The sequence below is a fragment of the Chenopodium album genome, chromosome 19 (genome assembly GCF_948465745.1).
Source record: "Chenopodium album chromosome 19, dcCheAlbu1.1, whole genome shotgun sequence".
In the NCBI taxonomy this organism is placed as follows: domain Eukaryota; kingdom Viridiplantae; phylum Streptophyta; class Magnoliopsida; order Caryophyllales; family Amaranthaceae; genus Chenopodium; species Chenopodium album.
In genome coordinates, this window is record NC_137852.1 from 36,007,150 (window position 1) to 36,033,283 (window position 26,134).

Here is a 26,134-nt window from a genome sequence, read left to right on the forward strand (position 1 = left end):
TATTTCCAGCAATAAATCTTTCCATTTCCCTTCTCTTCCCTCCTATCAAAAGATATCCAAAGGGAGGATGAATCTCTTCTTTCTTCTCTTCCTTTTCCTCCAATTCTCCCAATCCAAAAAATAGTGATTTTTGTCTTTCATACAGATTTTGATTCTCCACAAAAAAAAATCAGATCTAAAATCTTGATGAATTTAGTCAGCATTACCTGTAAAAAGATTTGTATACGAAAACAGGAAACTGAAACAATTAGAGGCAACAGACAATTAAATTGCATGGGTAGCACCCTACCGAAAGTCAATAGCACCTGATCCGGGGGAAACCTTTGAGCACCACAGAGCAGCAATAAGCAATAGGAAAAACTACATCTACACCAAAGATAGGCAGAGCCATTGATTGCTTGAAAACGCACGGAAGCTAGTATTTACATTCCATTAAATGAAACTTCATATCCTTTACAATTACCGCCCAACATAAATAGGAAAGCAAACCCCAAGGTACAAAAAAATAGGGGTAAGCCTGGCCTATCCACATCAAATAGCAACAAATAAAGCATAGGGCCAATATGGGGCGAATTCCTACCAAGCACTATACCCAGGTATAATTGATCATCACGTTACAAGATCGGAGCAGCAGCTGAAAGCCAAAGTCCTCTCAGATGGTCTTTGAGTCTGGACCTCTGTTTCTGCAAACCTAACTCTCCTTCATTCTTGTGTATATTTTCTTTGCATCTGTGCTACAAAACTGTACAAGTTAGCCTAACCTGCTATGTACAAACTACAACCGCCTGCTTGCTCTAACACCGTTGCTTTGTCGGCCACTTTGATTCCTCCGCCCTCCAGTCCAATCTTCATTATCATCTTCATCTTCATCCTCCATACTTATCATTCGGCTTGCTTTACCTCCTCTTTTGGAGGTTGGGCGTTTCCTTTTAATAATGTTTGCTGTGTAGATTGAGTAGTCAACAGTATCTTCCTTCAGTGCATTCTTGAAGTCCTATTAGTAACGAAAGGAAGGAACAAACAAATAGATCAAGGGATCAGTGAATCCACATACAATGTCCCTAAAATCTTAAAATGTTTATGCATACCCTTTGAAGTGAAAGGGTACTGAAAAATACGTAGAGTATTTTTCCATACTGGTTACTCATCTTTGTACAATATATTTTCCCATTTAGAATATTCTGGTTCTCATTATCTTTCCAATCTTATATCTATATACTGTTGGAAAAGGAAGCAAGGAAAGGAAGATATGCAGTTACAAACTTACAACCTACAACTCAAGTATTTGGCCAAGGGGGAAGGGGGGTTGTTGCTGTACATGTAATAGTACCTGATATCTCTGGGTCAACTCTTCAGACGTAGAAGGCATATTAACGTTTATGACACCAATGCTAAAAGGAATATTCTGTCTGGAAAGGGCCTCTCCAGATTTGGGAGGATCAGCAGGTGAAAATGCCTATTAAAAAAATTGCACTCTCAGGTTAAACGACAACTAAATATTGATTTAAGCAGAGCACAAAATAATTTATATTATAGTAGTCTTACTTGGCATCGAACATCATCCAAATTGTACATAATCTTCAAGTGCCTCTTCAACTTTAAGAGAAGCTCAAGTGCTGTAGCTGCAAGACAGACAGCCTGCACAAACACCAATTATCAGGTGTAAGACTACTTTGATCTACCACAGAATTATTGTAAATTGTTTCTTAAATTCAACCTGTATTCTCTGCTGATCATCTTCTGCCAGGACACAAGGTCCAGTAGGTCTTGTGTGCACAGTTTCTTCATTCCCCGTAGAATGAAAATGCCCATCTTCAGGAACCTCAACTTGTCCATTTAACTCAAAAGATACAGAAGATGCAGAGAGAGACCCAACAGGTAACTCTTGCAAAACACTCCCATTTTCTGTCAGGACCTTTTGGGAACTTCGCTGGGAGAATTGGGATTCAGCTTTTAGACTTGCTTCCAGTGTCCCAGATCTAACTTGATTCACTCTGTTTATGGTGTAAATCAAGTAAAGGGGCTCATCAGGGGTTGTGAAAGGGAGCAAAGCAAGGATTTCCGTACAGTACCTAGACAATGTTAGATGCAATATGAGTTAACAAACCACAGAGTAAAATTAAAGCTCACAAAGTATAGCAGGAGGATAGCCTACATCAAGAAAGGGACAACTGTTTCACTCCAGATTGGATTATCAAACTTGCGAATAACCGAAGACATGAACTTATTTCTAGAAACGCGGTTTCCCCGTATAAGCTTGTATATACGAGAAACTCCTATTCTCGCATTTACAAATGATGCATCCTCATGTTTTCCCTTATTTTCAGCAACATTGAATTGGATTTTAGAACTTGAATTAACAGAATTCGCATTCATTGATCGTATAAAATTAAATGACAACTGCAGTCCATCACCAAGGCGGCTCTCAAAGAAAGCTGGATACCTGAAATGATTCATCAGATAGTGAGCAGGAGCAAAGAATAATAAAATTGTAAAATACAAAGTTCCAGAATAGTACTTCTCATTCATATTCATTAGCAGATGGTGTGCCAACTTTGAGTTCACCTCCAAAGGATCTGTTTCCAGAGCAATGAGGTACGGAACACAAGTAATTGGGTGTACAAGACCTTGGCGCAGAGCAACTTCCACAATCTGCACAGAGCAAAATACAAAATCAAGCAATAAATCATGCACTGCAGGCACATTAAAAATAGCAGACTTGCAGTCAGTATTGCCTTTTAACAGTAGGCACATAAAATGTGATTGCGAATCTCATAACCAGAACAAAAACTCAAGCGGCAAATAAACACATTGATGTTTAAATCTAACATCGACCACAAATTGCTTGAAACAAATGGCAGTATAATTTGTTATGTTCAAACCTATCACTATCATTATAATTTTGCTACAGAAATATCATGTAAAAATAGATTAACAACAACATAACAACAAAATCTTAATCCAAAAATGATTTGGGGTCGGCTAATATGAATGATCATAAGGAACCGTCCAAAAATACAATGCCAAAAACAGAAACAAATTTATCTAATGCAAAAAACACTACAACGTTATTTGGTGGAGTCCAGTTAATCATCATATTACAATCCGACAGATGAATAACGAGGGTGTGAAAAATATATAGCCAACATTGCCCCATTGAATGACCAGTTTAACGCAAAAAAACAAAAAAAAAGTTTGGAAAATAAGAGCGATAATATATCAGTCTATCACAAACTATTTATTTACAAATACCAAACATATCTACTCACACGCTTGATTGCTCGAACGAAGGATAACTTTGCAACAGCTACAGCACTACCTTCTTTGAATTTAAACTACCCCTAGTCCAAGGTAAAGTGAAGTCTCTGCTAAGAAGCCATCCGTGAAGAACTAGTGAAGGTAACTTTTTACATATACCAGTTCCACATGTCTAAGAAACAATCCCTCCAGTGCATGAATTGAATTTGTTAAGAAAAATGTAAGAAGGGTTTGTTGCGGAATTGAAAATTATAGAAAAGAGAAAGTGGGTGAACTTTTTATTTAACAGTAAATGATGCAAGGGGAAGAAAAAAAAAATTTTAAAAATGTGGGGAGGGTGGAGATAGACACAATAAAAAAAAAAAAAATAAATAAGTATAGAAGAGTTCCATATTTGGAGCGTTGCTGTGTTACATAAAATAAACAGCATATTAAGTAGAGTTGCTCTTTAAAAAAAAAAAAAGGGGAGTACTAAATGCAGGACAAGTTTTACCTAAATGCAGAATAAGTTATTTTTTAAAAACAGATTATATTCCAATTTTGTCCTAGTTTTAACTTAATCCTTTACACTTTTTGTAAATAATTAAAATTAAATCTTGTACCTTTCTAACCATATAATCCTCCCAACTGTTTAATTTACAACCATATTCTAATGTACTCATTATTGTATCCTATTTAATAATAAATACTATACAAATTAATAGACAATAATAAAGTGTCTAACATCATTTTTTTGAGGTTTGAAAATTAAGTGATGTAATAGATGAACAATCAAACAAAATAAAATTTCCATCTTATATGGCTAAGATTTTTGAAGGTCTCTAGCACCCCCTTATAACGATTTCCGGGGGTCTCAAGTACCCCCCGGCTATGATTTCCGGGGGTCTCAAGTACCCCCCCGGCTAAGATTTCCGGGGGTCTTAAGTACCCCCCGGCTAAGATTTTCGGGGGTCTCTAGTACCCCCCGCCTAAGATTTCCGGGGGTCTCTAGTACCCCTGAAAAATATAGCCGGAAACGAAAAAAAAAACCTAAGACCGGATGGTCTATGAGCAATGAACGACTTCTTCATCTGTAGGGCTCAAATTGAAGAATTTTAAGGGAAATTGTGAAATGATCTGAATTGCAAAAAAAAAAAAAAAAAATAAATAAAAAAAAAAAATAATAATAAAAAAAAAAATTGGTGATTAAAATGAAAAAAATCGGCGAGTAAAATGAATTGCAAAAAAAACGAAAAGCCTGGCGAAATGGCAAATCAATTTTTTCATTTTGGAAAAGGGTATTTAAGTCATTTTATTATTTTCATATCATTTATTAATTTCTGCATTTAGGTTATTTTGTACTGCATTTAGTACTTGCGAAAAAAAAATTAAAAAATAAAAAGTATTTCCATTAAGCATTAACATCCTCTTACTGCATTCTACAATCTACAGCACATGAGATACTAAGATCTAAACTTTGGAATGTTATAATTATATATTTCCATACACTGCATTGCCAAGCAAAGGTGGTAAATGCCAATATTCTTGATATTATGATAGAATACATAAGCAGGCAAATTAACAAGGAAATAAAAAAGCGATACTATATACACACACACATGCACAGTAGTATTCACACTGTCACAGTTCTCTCTTTTTACTCACTATTTGGTTTGCAATTTAGAAATTAATCAAAGTGAAATTGTGATTTTCTATGTCACATTACTGGAGTAAACCATTGCAACAACAATATATTTCCTTCTGCTACCTCTTTCAATATAGTTAATTAGGAAACGATTAAAACTCTTGACAGGAATAGTTACCTTCAGGCCAGATTGGAATTCAAATTCAAATTCAAATCATGACATAGAGTTGGCACAAGTAAAATTGAAACTAGACCATGATTGTGAAAACTTGACAGGAATAGTTACCTTCAGACCAGATTGACGAATTTGTTCATTTGTGTCCAAGCATCTTTCCAATATATGGTTCCAATAAAGTTGCAATATTCCACCACAAATGTTTGTATCACCAGCACCTGCAGCAACAGGCACCACAGAACCACCATCGTGGGAGCAGTCAACCACATTATCTTCAACTGTATCTGAGCCCAACTGACTTTCAGCATCAAGGAGATAATCATACATATTCTGCAGAGCTTGCAGCTGGCGATCATATCATATTAGAAAGGGACGAAGCATAACCTTTAGTCCTTTACCAAAGAGATTAGGAGGAACAGGTAGGCAAAGAAACAAGCCCTTACCTTCAGACGAGCATCACAGCTGGAAGACAGCGTTGCAGCTAAAATTTTTCCAGTATCCTTCTCCAACATGCATTCAGGTCTAGCAATCAAAATAAATCCCAGTGCCTGGAAAGTGCACCCTCTCTATGAGATTATGAACATACTTATTAAAAAATTTCCTATAGTCAATATGAGAAGAAAGACCCTTACCTGCAGAGCTCTGACCTTTATACCAAAATCATCAGCTAGAAGATACTTCTTAAATAAACTGATACTGCTGCCAACATCAACACCTTCAGTAGATTCCCTTAACAGGGTGCTACCATAGCGAATCAGAAGCCCAAGACAAAACAGTGACCTGCCAACCTGCTACATAATTTGAAAAGGTAAATTTGATTCAGAAGCAGTAAGGTTATATATTATATCCTACCATCTAAGAAAAACAAGCAAAAGAAAAGAACATGAAAAACTGAAAATAGACACTGCATGCATCGTAGGAAAAGGTAGAAACTACAAATACGTAGCATAACCAAAGCTGCATAATACATAATATATTTATATTCCAAGTCAATGCATTACATTTAAAACAGTGGATCCAATTATAATATTCCTTTAATATAAAGCTAGCTTGCATTTCTTCATAAGACAATTGTTTCACTTGGCTTTTAAATTTCCTAATTTGACCTTTTAAAGTATGCAAATTTTGCAATATAATACATTACTACCTAATCCCCTTTGCTTCACAATAAATTGCGACGGGGAAATAAAAAGTGAGTAAATGGTGAGAAACCACAAATAACTATGTACTCAACTTAGAAAAACCTTGTAAATTACCAACAATAATGGTTTAAAATGCCACTACAGTCACGAATACGATAACGATTGTGGTATCGGAGATGATGCATAAACTGGATCGCAATTATGTAACATGAAAGTGATTTAAAATTCTTTTTTTGAAATTATAGTAACAAAAATCTAGTATAATCTTGAATATATTAAGAGTTTTTAAGACCATTATTGGAGTAATGACTAATGAGTTCAGAAAAGTTGCATAATTGTCTAAATAGCTAGGCATCACATGTGGTTGGGCCAAATATCAACCACGAACCCACGATTGTTTTAAAGACCAATACGATGTCAAATAAATCCGTGCGGTAGATTTGAAAACTGATACAACTCGGCAAATAATACATTGGGGCCGATTTTTTAGTTTTACACCATGCCCACAATACGAGCATAGAAACGTACCCTTTGTTTGGATCAAAGGAAATGGAGGGAAAGGAAGCGAAGGGAAATGGAGTATCTTTCATTTTGATAACAAATGAAGAAAGAAGGGAATAGGATGGGTAACAGATGGAGGTTTTAAATTGTAAGAAATTAATCTCTTCAACAATTGAGGGATTAGGAGGGAAAACTCATCATTCTTCCATCCCCTCCCTTTCCCTTCCCTCCCCTTCCTCTCCCTCCCCTTCTTTTCATTTCCTTTTCTATACAAACTAGTAACATGCAAACCTTAATCCTACTTCCTTGAAAAGTATAATAACTAAGATAGTGGGGGAAAAAAAAAGGTGAAAGCAATCACAAACAATGTGAATAAAAAATTTGTAATAGGGGTATCTTATGAATTAGCCGTGTAAAAGGGACGTAGAATTTCCTTAAGAGAAAAGATAGCAACAGTACAACATTGGTGACACTTCCTTAAAATAGTTGTTGAATATTTAGATAATAAAAGAAATATATGGAAATTTCATATGAATACAAAAGAAACACATTGGTATTATATATGATAACCATAATAGCTAAAATACCTTAAGATGAATTCATAATAAGGGTATTCAAAACACCACAAATGGACTCGTATGTGAGTACAAATGTGTGGTACACTATGATGAATTTTGGATAGTGAAATTATCGAAATGAAGAAAGATTTTGATCATTAGCTTGAATAATTGTGGATCAAATAACAATACGAATAACTCCCTTTGTCCCTATTTAGTTGACAGTTGTCATAAAGTTTTAGGCATATAATTTGACTTTGGTTTTTTTTTTTTGGGTGAATTGATTTTGGTATTTTTGCATGAAAAGTACTTTATTATGTGAAAGTTAGTAGTGGAGTAACTTGTTAGTGTGTTGTGGGACCATTAGTTTTGTTGGTGGGAGTGAGAGATCATTTTTTACTTATTTTCATAAAAGTTGGGAAAAAAGTGGGACTCATACAAGTGAAAGAAACAATGTAAAATTAATGGGACCATTCCTTTTTAGGAAGGAAATAAAAGTGTGTCAACAATAGGGCAACCCTATAAAGAAAGTGTGTCAAATGAATATAGGCGGAAGGAGTATGTGATATGAATATCTTTTTTCCAATCCAACTACACCTTAAAAAACAAAATAAAAATTGGGTAGCAAATACTTCAAAGATGTTTGCCAAGATTCAATAATTATGCATTCAAACAGATTTAGCACTCAAAAAAATATTATAGCAAATTCAAAAATTAGACACCATTTCCTTAAGAGTTCATTGATTCAATAGAGATATTCAAACATTGTAATTGGGAAACAAAATACTAATCCTTTGTTTAGATTGAAGGAAATGGAGGGAATGTAAAATATCTTTCGTTTAGATAACAAATGAGGAAAGAAGGGAATTGGAAGGAAGAGAAATAAAGGGATTGAAATGTAAGAATTGGTCTCTACAACAATAGAGAGATTCGGAAGGAAGACTCATCATTCTTCCCTCCCTCCCTTTCCATTCCCTCTTCTTTTCATCCTACGTTCTTTATCCAAACACACTATAAGTAATCCTTCTACAATATGCAAGCTAACATTGTGCTGAATATCTAGATGATCCTCACCTATTCCCTCACTAGAAAGGAATATCATAGTTAATTAAGAAGAATATGAAGGAATAAGAAGGAACCAAATCTAGGTGGAGGAGTAAATATGACGGAATTGATAACTATCAAGGTGAGAATCGCAAATTACAAGCTTGCTAACATTCAAGAGGTTGGTGTTCTCCCAATCAATAATTCTACTTCAGCTTTTCTCACTAACCCTCAATATACTACCCACCCACTTTTCTTCCCTCACAAATACCTGACTTGCTCTTTACTCCAACGCTCTAACTAGAATAACTAGATTATTCCTCTTGTTAGTAAATCTGAACAATATTTCCTTTATTGCCATTTACCTTTCTTCTAGTCATAAGGTTGATTCTATATACATTGTCGCCATTTGAACACATTGACCTATTTTAAAGGAATAACATAATAATTGTAGTAGCGGCCATAAGAATTATCTTTAGGAAAAATATAATTTGAAAGATTTTTTAAGGAGAACAAATAGTGGATATAGTTTAAAACATATGATGATAAAAGGTACAATTTTGTGGCCACTTCTATATTATTAAAAATATAAAGGATATTGTAGTAAAAAAAAAAAAATTAAGAAAGCATTTCTATTATAGTCCTGTAGTTCAAAATCTTCTAATAAAGAAAGTGTAACAAAAGATGGATCAAAAGATTTTGGCACATTTAGAAAAGAATAATATTAGGATAAATTTTAAGATTTCTACACAATTTAAATTTTAGAAAATTTTATAGTTAAAAATATCAAGGAGAATAACAGATGATCAATTATGCCGGGAAGAATAAGATTCTAGTCAAATGAACAGAAAACTTCCAAAAAGTAAAAGTTGAAATAAAAAATATAAACAAGAGAGATCTGTTAGTGTAGAGTTATAGATTGCTAACAAACATACCTAATTCTTAGTAGTTGTTTCTTTTATTGTGGTAACAAAGTAGGTAGCATCACTTATGTGTAGTAAAAATAATGAAAGAATAAGAGTTAAGAACTACACTAAAGTAGTTGGAGGGATTTAAAATTGATTTATATTAAGATAATCAATGATCACAGATAACTTACACAATACATGCTCATTCACTAAACAAGTGTAGCCTCAAGGCCAAAGGTGTTTTTTTCTATTAAAGAAGACTTCTAAAGCGATATAGGACTCAAGTTTACCAAAATAAGTATGAACAGATCACCTAACCCAACCCTAATCCCAGGCAGTTAAAAAATGAGCTTAAACCAACTAAAGTGAAAAATAAATAATAGTGATAGCAATGAATATGATTAATTGAACTGCATTGAATTGAAAAAATGAAGAGCTGACAATTAAGTAATAGTAAAAAGTTCAATTAACAACAATAACACTAGTAATAACAATTATGAAGCCGAAAAATAATTACTTGAAAGAAAAACTACAAAATAAGTCCAAATGAACAGGATCCAAGTCCATTCCAGCCCATCCAATTTACACATCACCAAGCAATTGTCATCATTTAGACAAAGATGACATGTATGAGAAACTTTAACATATATGATACAAACATTCCCAGTAATCTGATAGCAATTATAATAAATGCATCTTTTGTTCAGATTTCTAATACTCAAAGCTTGTAATCTTGTTAATACTCAGTTAGCTATAACTTACATCAATTGAAAACAAATGAACAACGAAATTTTGATATTTTACTACTCATTGTGCACACACATAAATTCCAAAACAGACAAACTTTAGACAAGCGTTTTAGGGAAATTAGTTAACTTCTGCTCAATTAAAGTAGCATTAGAGATGGTGAGACAACCCTAACAAAATTGGCAGGAGCAAACCTGTTTGTTATCAACACCAAGGGCATCCAAACGCTTTTCGAACACCTGAATCAGAAACTGAATCAACCTAGCTCCCTTTCCACCAGCAATTTTATTCAAAGAGCAAAGACACCTACAGCAGATGGGGATGTAATTTCATCAAATGGGGTTGTGCAAATAATAAATGCACGAGAAAATAAATGATCCCTGCCCCTCACAAGCAAAGGGATTATTTCATAGCCCATTCTCTGAAGACCCAAACGGTTACAGGTAGTTTTACGGGTCAATAAGATTTTTATCACCTTTAGACTTTACTCTCTAAAGTCAAACTTAGATTATACAACAAACAACAAAAATAAAACAGAAACCATAAAATGCTCCTTCCAAGATAGATTTCACTCTCTATAGTCAAACTAAAATGCATCACAATAGTACAAAATAAACCAACAAACCTTATAGTACTTCAACGAAAATTCGAAATCACCAGACCAGGTATCAGAGAAAGCAAAGTATTTTTAAAAATAACTCCTTTTAATGGGTAATGATGTACCTTAAACTGCCTCATGTATCTCGGACATTTCACTTTTAAATATTTTGAAACACAGAAGCCTGATTATTTATTTATTTTCAGAGATCACCAAAACCTACTACATACTCCCTTGATTCTATATTTTTCTAACCACTCTATTTCATAAAACCTGCCACTTTGTGCTATTACTTGTATGTATAAGATATTAATGCAACAGTATCAGTTTTGAAAGCAACTCCTTAATATATGTGCATATCATTGAAAGACAATTATATGCAAGAAGGAATAAATGACTTGTCAAGTTGTCATAGATTGTCGATATTTGCTATTTTTTCATAATCATCAACTACAAAGACCCAGCAATCACAGTTACAATGGCAACAAAGGATACAAGACTGAATAGCTGAATAATAAACAAGCAGTAAGTATGTTTACTTGATGCAAGCATGTACAACTGTCAAAAAGGAATGACGAACAATCATCTGCTTCAGATCCTGCTCGAGTTCTTCAACAACACTTTGAGGCAACTTCCGCAGTAAAGGAAGAACAGCATCAATTATAAATATAACACTTTCCAAAAGCTGGGCCATAACTCGATTATCAACCTTATACAAGAACCAAAAAAATCATCAGACAAGGAATGATGTAACTTCAGCATCACCCCCCCCCCCAAAAACCTCTCCTCCAAAGGAAAAAGGCTGTGAAACAGCACAGAAAAAAATATGTTAAGCTGAATTAGCTCTACAATTTCTATAAATTATTTTACTTCCTAACACTATGCAATAGAGGACGTTGAAACAAAATACGAAGGTGAGAACTTGACAGTATGACATGCAGAAGGTTGCAAGAGGATATGGGATACAATAATCTGAACTTTCAGTGAAAATTACTTAGATACCAGTATAGTTATATATCACTAAGAAAATGCAGGGAAAAAAAATTTAATACTCACTACATCGCTCTTTACTTCTAATTTTTGACAGGGTAAATAAGTCCACACCCTTTTATCAAGGGAATAGCAAAAACAGCACCTTTCAGTAACAGTGTAACACCTAACCCTGCCTTTTTAGAGCATTAAGGGAGCAATTGGTTCAAGAAAGGGAAAGATATTTAACAAAGAAAAAATTGGGGAAGGAAAGGTTAGATGTCAAGTTTGTCTTGTTGTTTATTTTACATCTAAGGAAGGAAATCACTCAATATTCCACCATTCCCATCCCTTAACTCTTCCACAACAACTCTTGCCCAGGAGAGCATAGATAGTATGATGAGATGAGCAAATGATCTCAAACTCTTCACAACCACTTCTAACATCATGTAGTTTATACCTAAACTGGTTTTCCAAAACAGATCATAATGACTCCCAAGCCGAGTATAGATCTAAGCTACAGGTTAGAGTCTGTCCCACAAGTATATTTTTAAAGACCATTTAAAGGAACAAGCCCTTTATACCCAGCTCTCAGCAACTATTTTATAGCTTAATCATCTGAAATTAGAACCACACAAAATCAAAAAAAAAAAAAAAAAAAAAAAGTTGGGTTCAACACATTCATCAACATTTTCTATCTAAATTATAAATACAAGATATAAAATGAAACAGGTCTTCTAAGTATTCTCATCACAAAAGCGATCTAAAAGAAAAAACACCAAATGAAAGTAAAAAATACACAACAAACACTCAGAGGGATAGAATAGTGATTAGTGAATAGCATATGCAAATTACCTGATTCTTCAGATATGGCTGCAGTGTGACAACAAACTGGGAAGGATTGGAGGCAGGTGCACAGAGTGACGGATCCACGACACAAAAGGCATGCAAAACCGTCACATAAGGAAGTATCCGCAACTCCCCTTCTTCAGAGTTCATTTCCTCTACCTGTTAAAAAATGTTCATATCACACAAATGATACCAAGTTTACTCATAAAATATGCAGCAAGAATACCTGTAAAATTCTTTCAAGTGAAAATTTGCACATCATTTCACAACGCTTGCGCACTGTCGCCAGTAATACAGGATTAACCCCGGTTCCCTTCGACTGAGGCAAGAAATCAAGAGCCAAATTGCGTTTGATAATAGTGACAAGGGGTTGATGATTAGGCATCTTCCTTAACATGTCAACTATCTGTTCGGTTTTTCTAGCCACCTCTAACGGCACAGAACTATCATCTCCAAAGTACTGTCTCCCAGCAGGTTCTTCAAACCAGAATTCATAAAATGTTTTGCACACAAGATCCTGTTATCAAGATAAATGTGTTGCATATTATATACAGCCTAGAAAACAAGATCAGCACAGCAACACGTAGAATTTTCAGAGAACAAATAACGATATTTATGCAAAGTTCTCAAGTCACACATGCAACGGCATTATAACAATCTTCTGATATAGGAGTCTAGATAACTACAAATCCACAGAGACCTATCAAAGTTTGGCAAATGCCTAAGTACAAGGTGCAACATAGAGCAGGCTTAGTGGCTCAAACAACACATGACATCCTATATAGCTCCAACATAAGCTGAAGTAAGCTACATGCCTAATATATTGGAATGCAAGACAAGCTCTTTAGGATCAACCCTTCTGCTTTGCTCAAAGATGACTAGATCCAGCCTGCTTACCTGCCAGTGGTGATTATTCAGTTTAACACCACTCAACTAGGAAAAGATTCACCCTTCCATTTTCTTTTCCATTCATTTGTGTTATCCATGTCAAAGACTTGACATTTCATAATGGCCTATGGGCCAACACAAGCAAAATTGGCATAAAGCAGCTAGGTTTTTCACTTGGACAGAACCTGTTTCAGCACTAATAAACAAGTTTGACTAACGTATTTTTCTTTCCTTCCAAAAACATTCTCTCCTATGCCTCCTGCCAAGTTTAATTTATTGTCTCCTTCTTCCACAATATACCACTTATACGGCTCATTGGATGCTCATCCTATTAAAATCACCCCCACCCTAAAAATTAAATTGTTAACACTAGGGGAAAAAAGAACCAAAGAAAAAGCACAGGAGATGCAGCTGTTGCATGAAAGCTTCAGCCAACTACTGAGAGACAAGCACCCCCCCCCCCCCCCCCTTCGGCTTCCTGCATCCATCCACGGTTATTTCAGATTTTCTTTCTACCACTATTTTCATGTGCCAAATCCCCAGATTCAATTGTTTCAGCCAAGAAATCTCATTTCCTTCTCAATCTCCATTTTTTTCTTTTTCATTTAAAATGTCTACTGTGCAACCCATTATTGCCAAGTAATGCAAGCCCATAAACCAGGTTAAGTCTCAGCACAAGATAAAAATAGGAACACGCAGTGTGAAGCTTTTTAAAAGAGAAAGGTGTGGTGTTTGAATATTAGGCATATGAGCAGATTGAACATTACCTAATCATACAAACCTGTTTTCTTTTTTTTCTTGGGGGGGTGGAGGTGTGTGTGCGTTGGGGTGGAGAAAGACAAGCCTGTTTTCTTTTATTTTGGCATAGTTCCTATCTGCTTTAATTACGTCTAGATATGTACTCACATCCACTGTAATTGTTTCATTGAATCTCCATTTAATACACTTCACTGAGGGGTCTTCTTGAATCTTGGCAGTTTATCCAGTTCCAGATTATGACTAGTGAGTTCAATTACCACAATAATATTTTTATAAAAAAAATTGAAGATTTACATTTAACACGCTTGGATGATGGATAAAAGCTTAAAAATCATAAATCATAGTATAGCCTGTACCTGAATACCTGATTCTTCATCACTTATACGGGAAATGATTTCAATGCAAGCAGGTGCAGATTCCACAAACTCAACATTTGATGTACACATATCTCGGATAATTTTGATCGCTCGTTTCCGAACACTTACCCCAGTATCCTTAATTCTCTCCGCAACCTTTTCAAAATACTATGATACATAACACACAATAAGAAACTGCACCAATACAATCACTCAAACATAAAGGATATGTAGGAGAACTCATACATACTTGCAACCCAACATCTGGATGAGATGCGATATGCCTTCCAACAAGTTCCAAAGCAGCCTCTCTAACAGATATTGCAGAATCACAGAACCTTCCTTCAACGGCAAGTTGAACACGCTTATCACGCAAGACATCAGGATCAGCCTCTACAATTATACTAACCTGTTTAGTTGGCAGCAAAAAAGAGTGGTCAGCTACTCAGTAGATGTCCAAAATCCACCAAAGAAAGAAATCAGGACAAAAATCAATATTAAAGGAGACAGATACAAAATAAGATGGATATCAAATTCACTTACAGCACGCAATGCCTTAGCCCTAATTACAGGTGAATTGTCTCGTAGACTAACCTGAAATGAGTTTCCAAGTTAAAAAGGAATAATTCATTCAACAAAAGATAACTGCAAAATATGATAACACTAACCAAAAGCATGCCAAGAATAGTATCAAATCCTCTAGAAAATGAATTATTCTGTCCAAGACACAAAGTTATCTTTTTAATGGAATCTCTGGTTAACATCGATGACAAGGCCCCTGAATCGCGAATGACTGCTTTGGATTTTAATCTGGCAAGGCGATAGCTGAACTGCTGCTGATTTTTTGGATCATCTTTGTACCAGAGGCAGAGATACAACCTGCAAACATAAAGTTGCTATATAAGGCACAACAGATTTTGCACCACATCATCAAAACATCACTACATTATTTTTTTATAACAAAGACTTATGCACTTATCTACTATTCACAAACAGTGAATATTAAAGCTGCAATAGACAGTTACAACAACAGGGGAAAATCACATTTTAACTAGAAGAAGCAAATCAGCTTGGTTCTTCTGATGATACTATCCAATATACTTGGAGTTGAGTACAGAACCTAAGTACAAAAATGAAAAAAGACTAAATGACAAGTATCATAGGATCAGATTAAGCAGATACATACCAACGGGCATAAAGATGAAGATCATCAGATGAGCCCATGTCCTCAAGGTAATTAAGAAGCATCTGTTGAACAATCTCCATCTTTGAAGCAGACTCGTCAGGCAAATTTTCTGATCTATTATGATTGTTTTTGCTATCATCCTTGATCTGAGATTTGCAGTATGATTGTAACACTATAAGTTGCTTTTTACAGAGACAGCAAGGGCACTGCCAACCACGTGTAGAGATGTCATGTTCTCTGACCCCCACACAATCAGGATGAAATGGTCTCTGACAGCCTTGACATATCACTAGAGCTTTTTCGACTACTCCATCTAAGCAAACAGAGCATGTATCTGTCTGTTCATTCTCATTTACACTTTCCCTACCTAACAGCTCCTGAACTATCCAAAAGTTATCACTATGGCAAAGAACAGACTCATGCTTTAACCGTGCAGCAATTGTACCAAGAATATCAATCGCCAATGAGCGTATAGAAATATCTTTTGATTTTGGACCAGCATTCTGAAGCAACAAGACACAGAGAACCTGCAAGCAACAATCTTTAGATGTGGAAAATTTTAAAAGGCAATAAGCACCAATAGTGGAACTCTTACTTCTAAAATGAGGGAAGCAGCAGGGTACTCTGGGAGATTCAATGTAGTTAGCAGATCAACCACAATATTCTCCATTATCACCTTCACTTCGGATGCCTCTTGACTTTTACTTGTAAGCCGCTCAAGTACATGTGTCCAAAATGAAACGCATGCCTCTGTGGCCGCCTCATTGCATTGAACCAGGTAGTTTGTTTCAATAGTAGTTTCAAAGATGGCACTGGTACTTGATGTTTGCCTCAATGCTTCAGGAAGATTAGCACTATGGAGAACTAGCTGAAGCAGTAAAGCAGTAATCATTTGAATCTGCTTCTGCTCTTCATCAGGTAAATGATATGCTCTGGCAGCTCTTTTTGAGAATGGAAGCTTCCATAGAAGTTGAATAACTTCATCAACAACATAGCTTCTATGCTGAGTGTATGAATAGAATACCTGCAATCCCAATGACAGAAAAAGTTAGATCTGTGGACAGAACCATTGCAAAATTAAGGAAGCTCTAGGTAAATGGAAAGTCAAAATGTATTGTTTCAATACCCCACTGATCAGGCTCATAGCCTTCATTTGCAAGAGTTGAATATTGTCAACCAAAAATGTTGACAAACACGTTTTCACAAGCTGCAAGATACAGCTGTCTGAGAGGCGTTCAACTAGCAAGAGGTCCTTCAGAAGACCAAGGATAGTACAAAGCTTTTGAAACACAGTGTTCACTGCAGCTGGAATCCTAGGAGTCAACAAACACATACAGCATGTCATTGTTTCTTGGAGACAAAGAAGAATATCTAAAGACCAGTACACAATTCAACAGGAAGCTTAAAGCAGAGAGGAAAAATAACAATAATAACAGAATAATAAAAATAAAGTATAAATTAACACTTTACAGCTGCATTGAATTGGGTGTAATCACTTAGAAGAAATCAATGACCATAAAAAGTTGCAGAAACAAACTCACCTGTTAGCCATAGTTCTTTTCACTTTTACACTTTTAGTTATACGCCGTTTTTTGCTTGCAGAACCAAACTCAGCCTCGACATCTGGATCATCTTCCCCTGGAAAGCTAGTCTCTTAGTATGATTATCTAAAAGCACATGCCTAAATTTGAGATATAAAAGTAACACAAATAAATGTGGATCCATAAAAGTGGGTTGTAATTGCCATAATTTTACAAAACAGATGTTGACACCGAAAAACGGAAAAAAAAAAAAAAAAAAAAAGGTCCAGCCCTCATCTTTTCTAAGCCACCTACCTTCAGCAACTCTGTTATCACCAGGTCTATGCAAAGCGCGATATGATGGATCATAAGCTGACATCACGTCCATGACCTGACGTCTGGTGAACTCGAGGATTCTCTCAATAATCTAATAGTAAGAAGATCACCACTTAAATTAGGTAGAAACAGCTATTCTTACAGTAATTGACAAATAACAGATCAGGGTAAAAAGGAAAGCAAGCAATTTACTACACTTTTGAAATGAAATAAAATTGGAAGAAAACATACCTCTTCCTTATATAGTTGCTTCGGCATGTCATTAAAAGCCATTACAGCCAGAGCAGCATGAATAGACTCCAAAGCACAGAGAATCGATGAAACATCAGAATCTGACTGAAAAAAATTTCACAGAAGTAATAGGATGTCAGAAAACACAGGACATAACTCACCAAAAATTCTTATAGCCAAGAGAATATACCCCCTTTACCCCCTTCCCCCTCACAACAAGTGGATGAGAGAAAAGCATTAAATATTAACGTACATTTTCACATTCATCAATTGATAGGCCTTCAGCGCGATGAATCTGATGGTCTAAAACCGTTAATAGTCTCACAAGAAAATCAACAGGAACTCGATGTACCAATTTTTCTTCTCTGATAGACAATATCTCCTTCACGACCATACGAATGTCAGAGGTGGGTAACATTAACCACTCTGATTCATCTCGCTCTTCACCAGGAATCTCAGCCCTACTACAAAAGTCCTCCAAAAAATCACAGAATCGCCCGATCATAGCATCTGACAAGTTTGATCAACATTAGTATTAATATAAAAAGTTTATAGAATGGAACACCAAGATGCCAATTCCAATTATTGGTAAACTATACTAACCTCTTTGTTCACTGAAATCTGGCAAAGCAGATGATGACACTCCCTGGGTTCCTTTCTTCTTAGCTCTTGTTTTTTTAGATGATGAAGGTGCATCCTGAAATTCAGCTTGCAATTAAGACATAAAAGGGTCTTGTACATAATGTTTAAAAATTAAAAGACAAAAAAATGAAAGGATCGCATACATCAACAACATGAGCATGATGGTGCATGTGTCTTTCTTCACGGTCTCCATCAACTTGACAGGATACATGCTCATTCTTCTCATGAATGTTGCGATCAGACTCCATATTAGAGATTCGCTCTTCAAGAGGACCTGAGAAACTTGAACGAGACGATAAACAATAAGGGACAAATCTTCACCACTTTCATCCAAGATCACAGGAGACTAGTCATGGGAGTAAAAGGTAGAAAAATCTATCCAACTGTCTAATCCCTTGGAAGACAACTAAAGTCTAATATGCGATTTTCTTGGCCCATTGGCTAATAAGCCAGCAATTCCATGCAATGTCCTTTTATGAGCTAATAAACCTCCTTACATAATGCGATGAAGGGAGACAGCCCCAAACAACATTATCACCAGGAATGCCTCACACAAAATCCACAGCAGCACACATTGATATTAATAAATTGTTCCAGTTTAAAGGTGTGATGTTCCTCACTAAAATCCTCCTCCAATCACTCAAAATTGGTTTCCCCGCCTTTTTTTTTTAACTCTTTCTACATAGTTTTCTTTTGAGTCATACTATCATACATCATAACCACTTCATTTACCCTGCAGCTAAGGCTGTATGAGGAACAGTGTCCATGATTTCTTACCAACCTAATTTGTTGGGCACTCCATTCTATCCCACCCTCGAATATATCTATCAAGCTAATATAATTCACACTCCACAAGTTCAAATGGCTGCATAGATTGTAAACTCGATTCCTCATTTGACATTTTAAACCAAATAATGAAACATCCAATAAGCCACCAATTCATATGTATATTCTCAAGCCCGTTGATAGAAAAAAGATCACGAAAGTAAACTAGAAGTGAGATACATCAGCACCGGATCCACAATGCCTGAATTAATCTTATCAGTTTTACAAATCAAAATAATAAAATAGATAAATATCAGCAGCCAAGAATTTTGAAAACTGTTGATTCATAATCAGCATTTGTCTCTCATTGGATTTTATCACAGCCAAACATTGACGAATATAATTCAAAAAGTTGTTGATGTATATTCGGCATTTGTCTCTCATTCGGTTTATATTATTCATAAAGCTGAAACGACTCCAGTGAATTGCCATATGAAACTACGCTTACCTGGAAGTGTACACTCGAAGGCGTCACGATTGCATCGTAAAACCTCCTCACAAAGATCCATAGGCGCCATTGTAGAACCAGAACCTGAACTCGCATCATTTTTTAGAATCCTGACGAATAAAACACAATGTAAGACTAACAGCAGCAGCAAATTAATTCAAATTTTCAAATTAAAACTCCAATCACTCGCACAAAAAATCACCTCAATTCAAATCCAAATTCAAAGCCAAACTCAAATTCAACAACAAAAAAACATATAGAGAGAGAAATTAAGCACATACAAGTAGGAAACATCAGTATGAAGCAAGAGATCAGCGATTTTCGGCGCTTGAGCAAGGATTTCACGGCGGTTTAACGGCCGCGAGAGATGATCATCGAATAGCCGAAGCTGCTCATCGGAAGCGCCGCAAAACGGCGGAAGAGACGGCAGAGGTAAGCAAGGCGCAACCTCGGAGTGTAGAGTGTTGGAGAGAGTGACGCCTCTTTGAGTCCAATCGCTGAAATTGGTGCTCATTTTTCAATGAATTATAGCAATTGAAGTGAAATTTGGTTGGAATTTGATCATCAATTGATGAAATTCAATGAAATTGGGGTTTCAATTTCTGGAGAATTAGGGCTTGAGAGGAGAGAGAAAGAGAGAGAGAGGTTGAAGAAATTGGGAAATTTTGAAAGATTAAGCCCTAGAGAGAGAAAGTGAGGTAGAGAGAGAAAGTAATTGAGATTACACAAATTACAAATGGCGGGGAAAATGTGAAAAATAAAATTAAGTGGGTTGATTTTTGTGGGTTTACTGTAAAATTGAGTCCACTATATCACTAATCAGTAACTTAACCGTAGTTTGAATGTTTGATTTGAAGAAGAGGTCAGCTAGTTCAAGAAAAAAGTCTGACTTAACTTGCCTTGTTGCCCATGCGAAGAAGCTTGTATGGTACGATTGGAGATGTGACTTTATTTGGGAAGTAATAGATTGCTTGAGTTAGAGGTACTTTGTATTCCCACAATCCCACCTATGTTTTCCAGCTTATGTCGAATGACCCCTGTCTCTGTGCTTCTTTAACTAGTATTTTTTTCCGTTGAAATTGCAACTTGGCTAGCATATGACATCGAGTCTTAAGGCTAACAAAAGTTTCTCGATAGAAATCCTAAATGAGAATTTGTTTGGTTGGAAAATCAGTCAATCACCCAAAACCAAAAAAATGGAAAATATTTCATAATGGTATTACTTTGGTTTAATGATGGACTAAATTCTCCCCAAATAATCCTTTATGCTCCAAGTATAGGCTGAAACTCAAAGCTACCTATGTCACACATATTATCTCTCCAAAAATATTCGACGATAAAATTTAAACAATTTCCCCGGTTTGGATCAAAACTGAAAATGGACCAAAGAAATGTCAACAAACCTTTCAGGGAGCATTTATTTCACAAAGTGGTATGGAATCGAGATTAAATCTAGGGTGGTATGGAATCGAGATTGGAACTATGTGGTATGGGTTGGAAATTGATTCTTAATACATTGTGTTTGATTGTTGACCTACCTTTAAACCCAATCCAATGGACAAATCCTTGTGCAAACCTTTCACACAAAGCTCAAAGCTACCCATGGCGAACCAAAATCGACTCAAAACACTATGCACCATGCTTGTACCCATCGTGGTACACGTGAAACATCAACGTGGAACTAAATAAACATTTCGACAAGAAAACCAGGCATCGTTGGGAAACTAGCTCACATACACTGGTGCCAGCATGTTGCAATGGTTTCTTGTGGCCCATGGTCTCCTTATGTATTCGCCTATATTTATGACCCTTCTTCCATCTGAGCGGCTGAGCATAAAAATTACTCAATGCCATTTATTACCGTTATTAAACAATAAAACAACGACATTAGCACAAAACCTCCTAAAAACTCCCTATCAAGTATTATTCAAGGCGGTTTGAAATCGATTCAAGCACTAGGCGATCCATTCCATTAATCCTAAGTTGTAATACATGTTATACATTAGTCCCGAGACATTTCAAGGTCAATTCGAGGTTTAACCCTATACATACGGTAATAAAAGGCCAATTATGAGGGTACTCGTAGTTAAATAATTCCATTTTAAAAATAAAATCTTCTTCCTTTTTAATTCTTTAATTCTATTCAACTGCGGAGTATTATTTTTATCGAGTATACTATTGACGATTCTCAATGTAGAGATTCAACTTAATTTTTTATGTATAGTATAATTGTATATAATTAATTGTATGATTGTATTAATTATTATATTGTGTATGTTTATCTAAATTAATTGCTTTGTCTCCATATTTTATGATGTTAATTAAGATCGAAAAATCAAGTAATCACATTAACACAATATAATTATGGACATATTTAGGTACTCTTTTTGTGTGATCACTTCATCACAAAATACCATAATTTTAGAGCTTAATATTGTACGTGCGTGTTGTTCAAAATTCATTTCCACATGTCAATGTAAAACTCGAGTTGAACGGTCACATGTGCCATATTTTGTGTAGATAATTTGACCCCCTCATCTATAAACAGATAATATAAATTTACACCTGTTATGAAATATTTGTGGATGCTCATAATATTTATGTACTATTTGGAATATTCTATATTTCTATGCATCTCTTCTTTCTTAATCTCTCATATATTCTCTCTCTATTTTATAATACGTTATCAGCCCAATATTTTTTTAAAAAAAAAAATTAATGATGTCACATTTTGCTAATGCATGGAAAGGAAGGACAAATATCATAAAAGAGATAAAGAAAAAAGAAATTTTGATGCATGTTGTTAAATTCATCTTAGCGTGCGGTTGCATAATGTCTTTTTTTAAGATAATTTTATCAAACATGTTTCTTATAATTAAAAATGGTGAAGAAGTTGTAAAGGTAAAAGGGTAGATAGCAAGAAATACATTAAGTTTTTTAACACAAAGGAAGCATATATTACTTGGGCAAAGCCCTAATAGTTACAACCTAAACAATCAAAGCAGTGCGTAAAGCAAAATGCACTCTTTGAAACCCAAAGTAACCATTGTCTTAAGAAACCATTATTACAGAAATTGTTCAAAAACTGGGTCAGATTAAAGTAGTAGGCAAAGAGACTAAGGAGCATGTCGATCCTGCAGGCCTTTGAGATCTTCCTCATACGCAGCAACAGCACTAGTAGGAACAGCATAATGAGGGGTATGACCAAGACTCATAGTCATAGCATATCTTGCCAAATAATGAGCTAAAGAATTCAGCTCTCTTGGCACAGTGTTAAAAACTATAACCATTGTGCTATACTTGAGGATTCTTGCAACATCAATAATGACTGCAGCCAGTTCATTATGCATTTGATCTCCTTCCCTGTTAAGTAGGTTTCTGATGTTTTGAGCATCAGTTTCCACTTCCAAGTACTGAAGGGGAATAGCTTGGGCGAAGTTGAGGCCTTCTCTAAGAGCATACAGTTCAGCTCCTAATGCATTAGGGGCATTGTATTTGCTGGAGTAGCCAAAAAACCATTCACCTTTCTCATTTCTGAAGACTCCTCCACCTCCACCTTCATCTTTGGAAACCCATGCACCATCAGTGTTGAGCTTCATCCAACCTTGTCTAGGGGGGCGCCAGCATGGAGTTTTAACAACAAAGGGACCAGCACCATCTGAACCCTTGCCCTTGTAGCCTTTGGTTCCTGTAAAACAAATGAATTGATCTGGTAATCTATAATGAATCTGTTAAAAACAGAATTGCAATTATAACTCTCATCATTGAAGATAATTCCATTTCTCATCTTCCAAATTTGCCACAGGCCCATAATAAAAATTGATTTTCACTTTGGAGTTTGACTGAAATTGTATGAAAGCCAGTCATTCCAAGGGGAATTCATAAAAATTGAGTAATTGAAGGCTGGAGGTGGTTTGAGTTTCTGGAGAATCATCTTCCAGAGTATGCTGGAAGAACAACAATCTCTAAAAAGATGGATAAAAGATTCTTCAGAGGAAGAGCATCTAATGCAAATGGGGTTAAAACCAGGAAATTTTGTAGCTAAAAGAGAAGCAGATGGAAGAATGGAGTGAATGCAATTCCACATGAACATCTTGTACTTAAAAGGGACCTTTATCTTCCAAAAGGATTTCCAGCCAAATGAAAAAGGAAGGGGATATGGAACAGGTTGTTTCTGAGCAAAGTATGCTGTTTTGATAGTGAAAGCACCAGAATCATGGTATTTCCATCTAAGACAATCAGGGGAGAGGGCAGGCTCATTGATAGTGATAGGGGTGCTTAAAATGAGAGTACAAATATGAGCAGGTAAAAGGTGTCTAATGCTATCTATACACCATTTTCCATCCCTAATAATATTATATACTCTCCAGTGGCATTTAGATTGAGGTACATCTCTAGACATAACTTTGTATAGAGGCATCTCCCCAACCCAATGATGAAACCATAAAGATGTATCTTCACCATTGCCAATCCTAATGATAATACCTTTGAACAACAGATCTCTTCCCTTCAAAATGTCCCTCCACATTGAAGATTGGGATGAATTAGGGATACAATCCTAAAGATTAGTTCTTCTGGCATACTTATCTTTTAAAATTTTGACCCATAATTTATCAGGTTTAGTGAGATAAATCCATCCCAACTTAGCCATGAATGAAACATTCCACTCTTTTAAAGATCTCAATCCCAACCCTCCCATAGAAGTAGGAATAGTGATATTGTCCCACTTTGTTCTAGGAGTGTATCTTAGGGAATCTGTTCTATTCCACAAGAATCTCTTACAGTGTTTTTCCATATCATTAAGAATGGAAACAGGTAAGAGACTATGCTGCATAGCATGGATAGGGTAAGAACTCAACACAGATTTAATTAAGGTGCATCTACCGGCCATGTTTAGCAATTTTGCTTGCCACCCCTTAATTTTGTCAAGAGTTTTTGAAACCATATCCCAGTAGTCCCCTTTTTTCAATTTGTTAGGGCTAATGTTGACTCCTAAATATTTCCCAAAAGAGAAGCTGGCTTTGAAATTGGATTGGGTCACAAGAGGAATTCTAACATTGTAATCCATTTTGGAAGGGAAGATAATACTAGACTTGAGATCATTTACTCTAAGTCCTGAACAAATCCCAAATTCTTCCAAGATACCAAGCATGGTTTGCAAATTTTGAGAATTAGCTGCCCCAAATAGGAAAACATCATCAGCATAAAACAGATGGGAAAGACTATGATTCTTAGACATTTTCAAAGGTTTCCACTCTCCTTTTCTAACACTATCTTCAATGAGCAAAGAGAGTCTCTCCATACATAAAACAAAAAGGTAAGAAGAAAGGGGATCCCCTTGTCTTATACCCCTAGAAGGAAAGAAACCAGAAGATATCTCCCCATTCCAAAGCACTGAGATGTGAGGGGTAGAAACACAATGCATGATAAGCTTAATGATTGAAGGAGGGAAGTCAAAACAGGTAAGGGTATCAGCAATAAAAGACCATTCCAAACAATCATAAGCTTTTGCAAGATCAAGCTTTAAGGCCATAATATTCTTCCCTTTCCTAGACTTATGGAAAAGATGAGCTACTTCTTTTATTAGGATAATGTTGTCACCCATGCATCTGTCTTTAATGAAACTTGATTGAAAGGGGTTAATGACTCTGTGTAGAATGTCCCTAAGTCTAGAGGAGATGATTTTGGTGACCAGCTTATAGATTGTGTTACACAAACCAATGGGCCTAAAATCAGACATAGACAAAGGGTGATCTTTCTTTGGGATGAGACAAATATATGAGTGGTTCACATCATCAGGAATATTAGAATCAAAGAAAATCCTAGCAACAAAATCATGAAGAATTGAAGGCCCTAAATCCTCCCAGTATTGTTGATAAAATAGAGGCTGAATCCCATCAGGCCCAGGGCTCTTAATAGGATCCATCCTAAACAGATTTGACTTGATTTCATCTATGAAAGGAATTGCAGCTAGCATTTGTTTCTCACTAGAAGATAAGACTGAAATATTATTGTGAGGTAAAGAAGAGGCAGGATTGGATATAGAGCTTGAGAAAAGGGAAATAAAATGATTTCTAGCCAAATCCTTTAAAGTACTTTAATCAGTAACTAGATTACCAGAAAGATCATGGAGGGCAACAATTTTACCTCTACTTTTTTTAACTTTAGCAAGAATGTGAAAATATTTGGTATTGTAATCCCCAAATTTTCTCCAATTGATACCAGCTTTTTGAGCCCAAATAATTCTCTCTTTTTTATAAATTGCATTCAAGTCATGGATAAGATCATACTCCAAATTAACAAGAAATCTAGAGTATTTCTTTGAGAGGGCTATTTGAATACCATTCAATCTTGCTAAAATTACTTTTTTATGTTTATCTAGACTTCCAAAGACATTAGAATTCCAATTGGAAATATTAGAAAGAAAAGATCTTCTACCCTCAAGAAAAGGTAAAATAATATCCTCCTTTCTCCAGTGGGAAACAAAATTTTTTTTGAATTAAGCATGTTGCATCCACACTTCCTTACATCTAAAAGTAAAAGGGCCCTTAGCAGGAGAATCACATAAACT

At 35.6% G+C, this 26,134-nt stretch overlaps 1 protein-coding gene across 2 annotated transcripts; it reads right to left on the reverse strand.

Annotated features, from left to right (window-relative positions):
- Window positions 1-306: 306 nt before the first annotated feature.
- LOC145593599 (sister chromatid cohesion protein SCC2-like) lies at window positions 307-20,277 on the reverse strand. Of its 2 annotated transcripts, XM_081649874.1 has the most exons (28): window positions 19,845-20,277; window positions 19,564-19,673; window positions 18,434-18,564; window positions 18,252-18,345; window positions 17,902-18,158; window positions 17,649-17,753; window positions 17,397-17,508; window positions 17,103-17,199; window positions 16,688-16,874; window positions 16,157-16,585; window positions 15,562-16,088; window positions 15,044-15,254; window positions 14,919-14,969; window positions 14,626-14,784; window positions 14,376-14,543; window positions 12,599-12,889; window positions 12,379-12,531; window positions 11,094-11,263; window positions 10,151-10,262; window positions 5,690-5,848; window positions 5,501-5,605; window positions 5,169-5,402; window positions 2,519-2,652; window positions 2,156-2,443; window positions 1,718-2,072; window positions 1,546-1,638; window positions 1,331-1,456; window positions 307-994 (listed from the first exon to the last, which is right to left on the reverse strand). In XM_081649874.1, exons 1-28 carry the CDS (start codon window positions 20,075-20,077, stop codon window positions 776-778), a joined length of 5,310 nt encoding a protein of 1,769 aa, XP_081506000.1. In that variant the 5' UTR covers window positions 20,078-20,277; the 3' UTR covers window positions 307-775. The 2 variants fall into 2 exon arrangements, with proteins under 2 accessions (XP_081506000.1, XP_081506001.1); XM_081649875.1 differs by lacking the exon at window positions 19,845-20,277 and having other exon boundaries at window positions 18,434-18,572; window positions 19,564-19,653.
- Window positions 20,278-26,134: the final 5,857 nt, after the last annotated feature.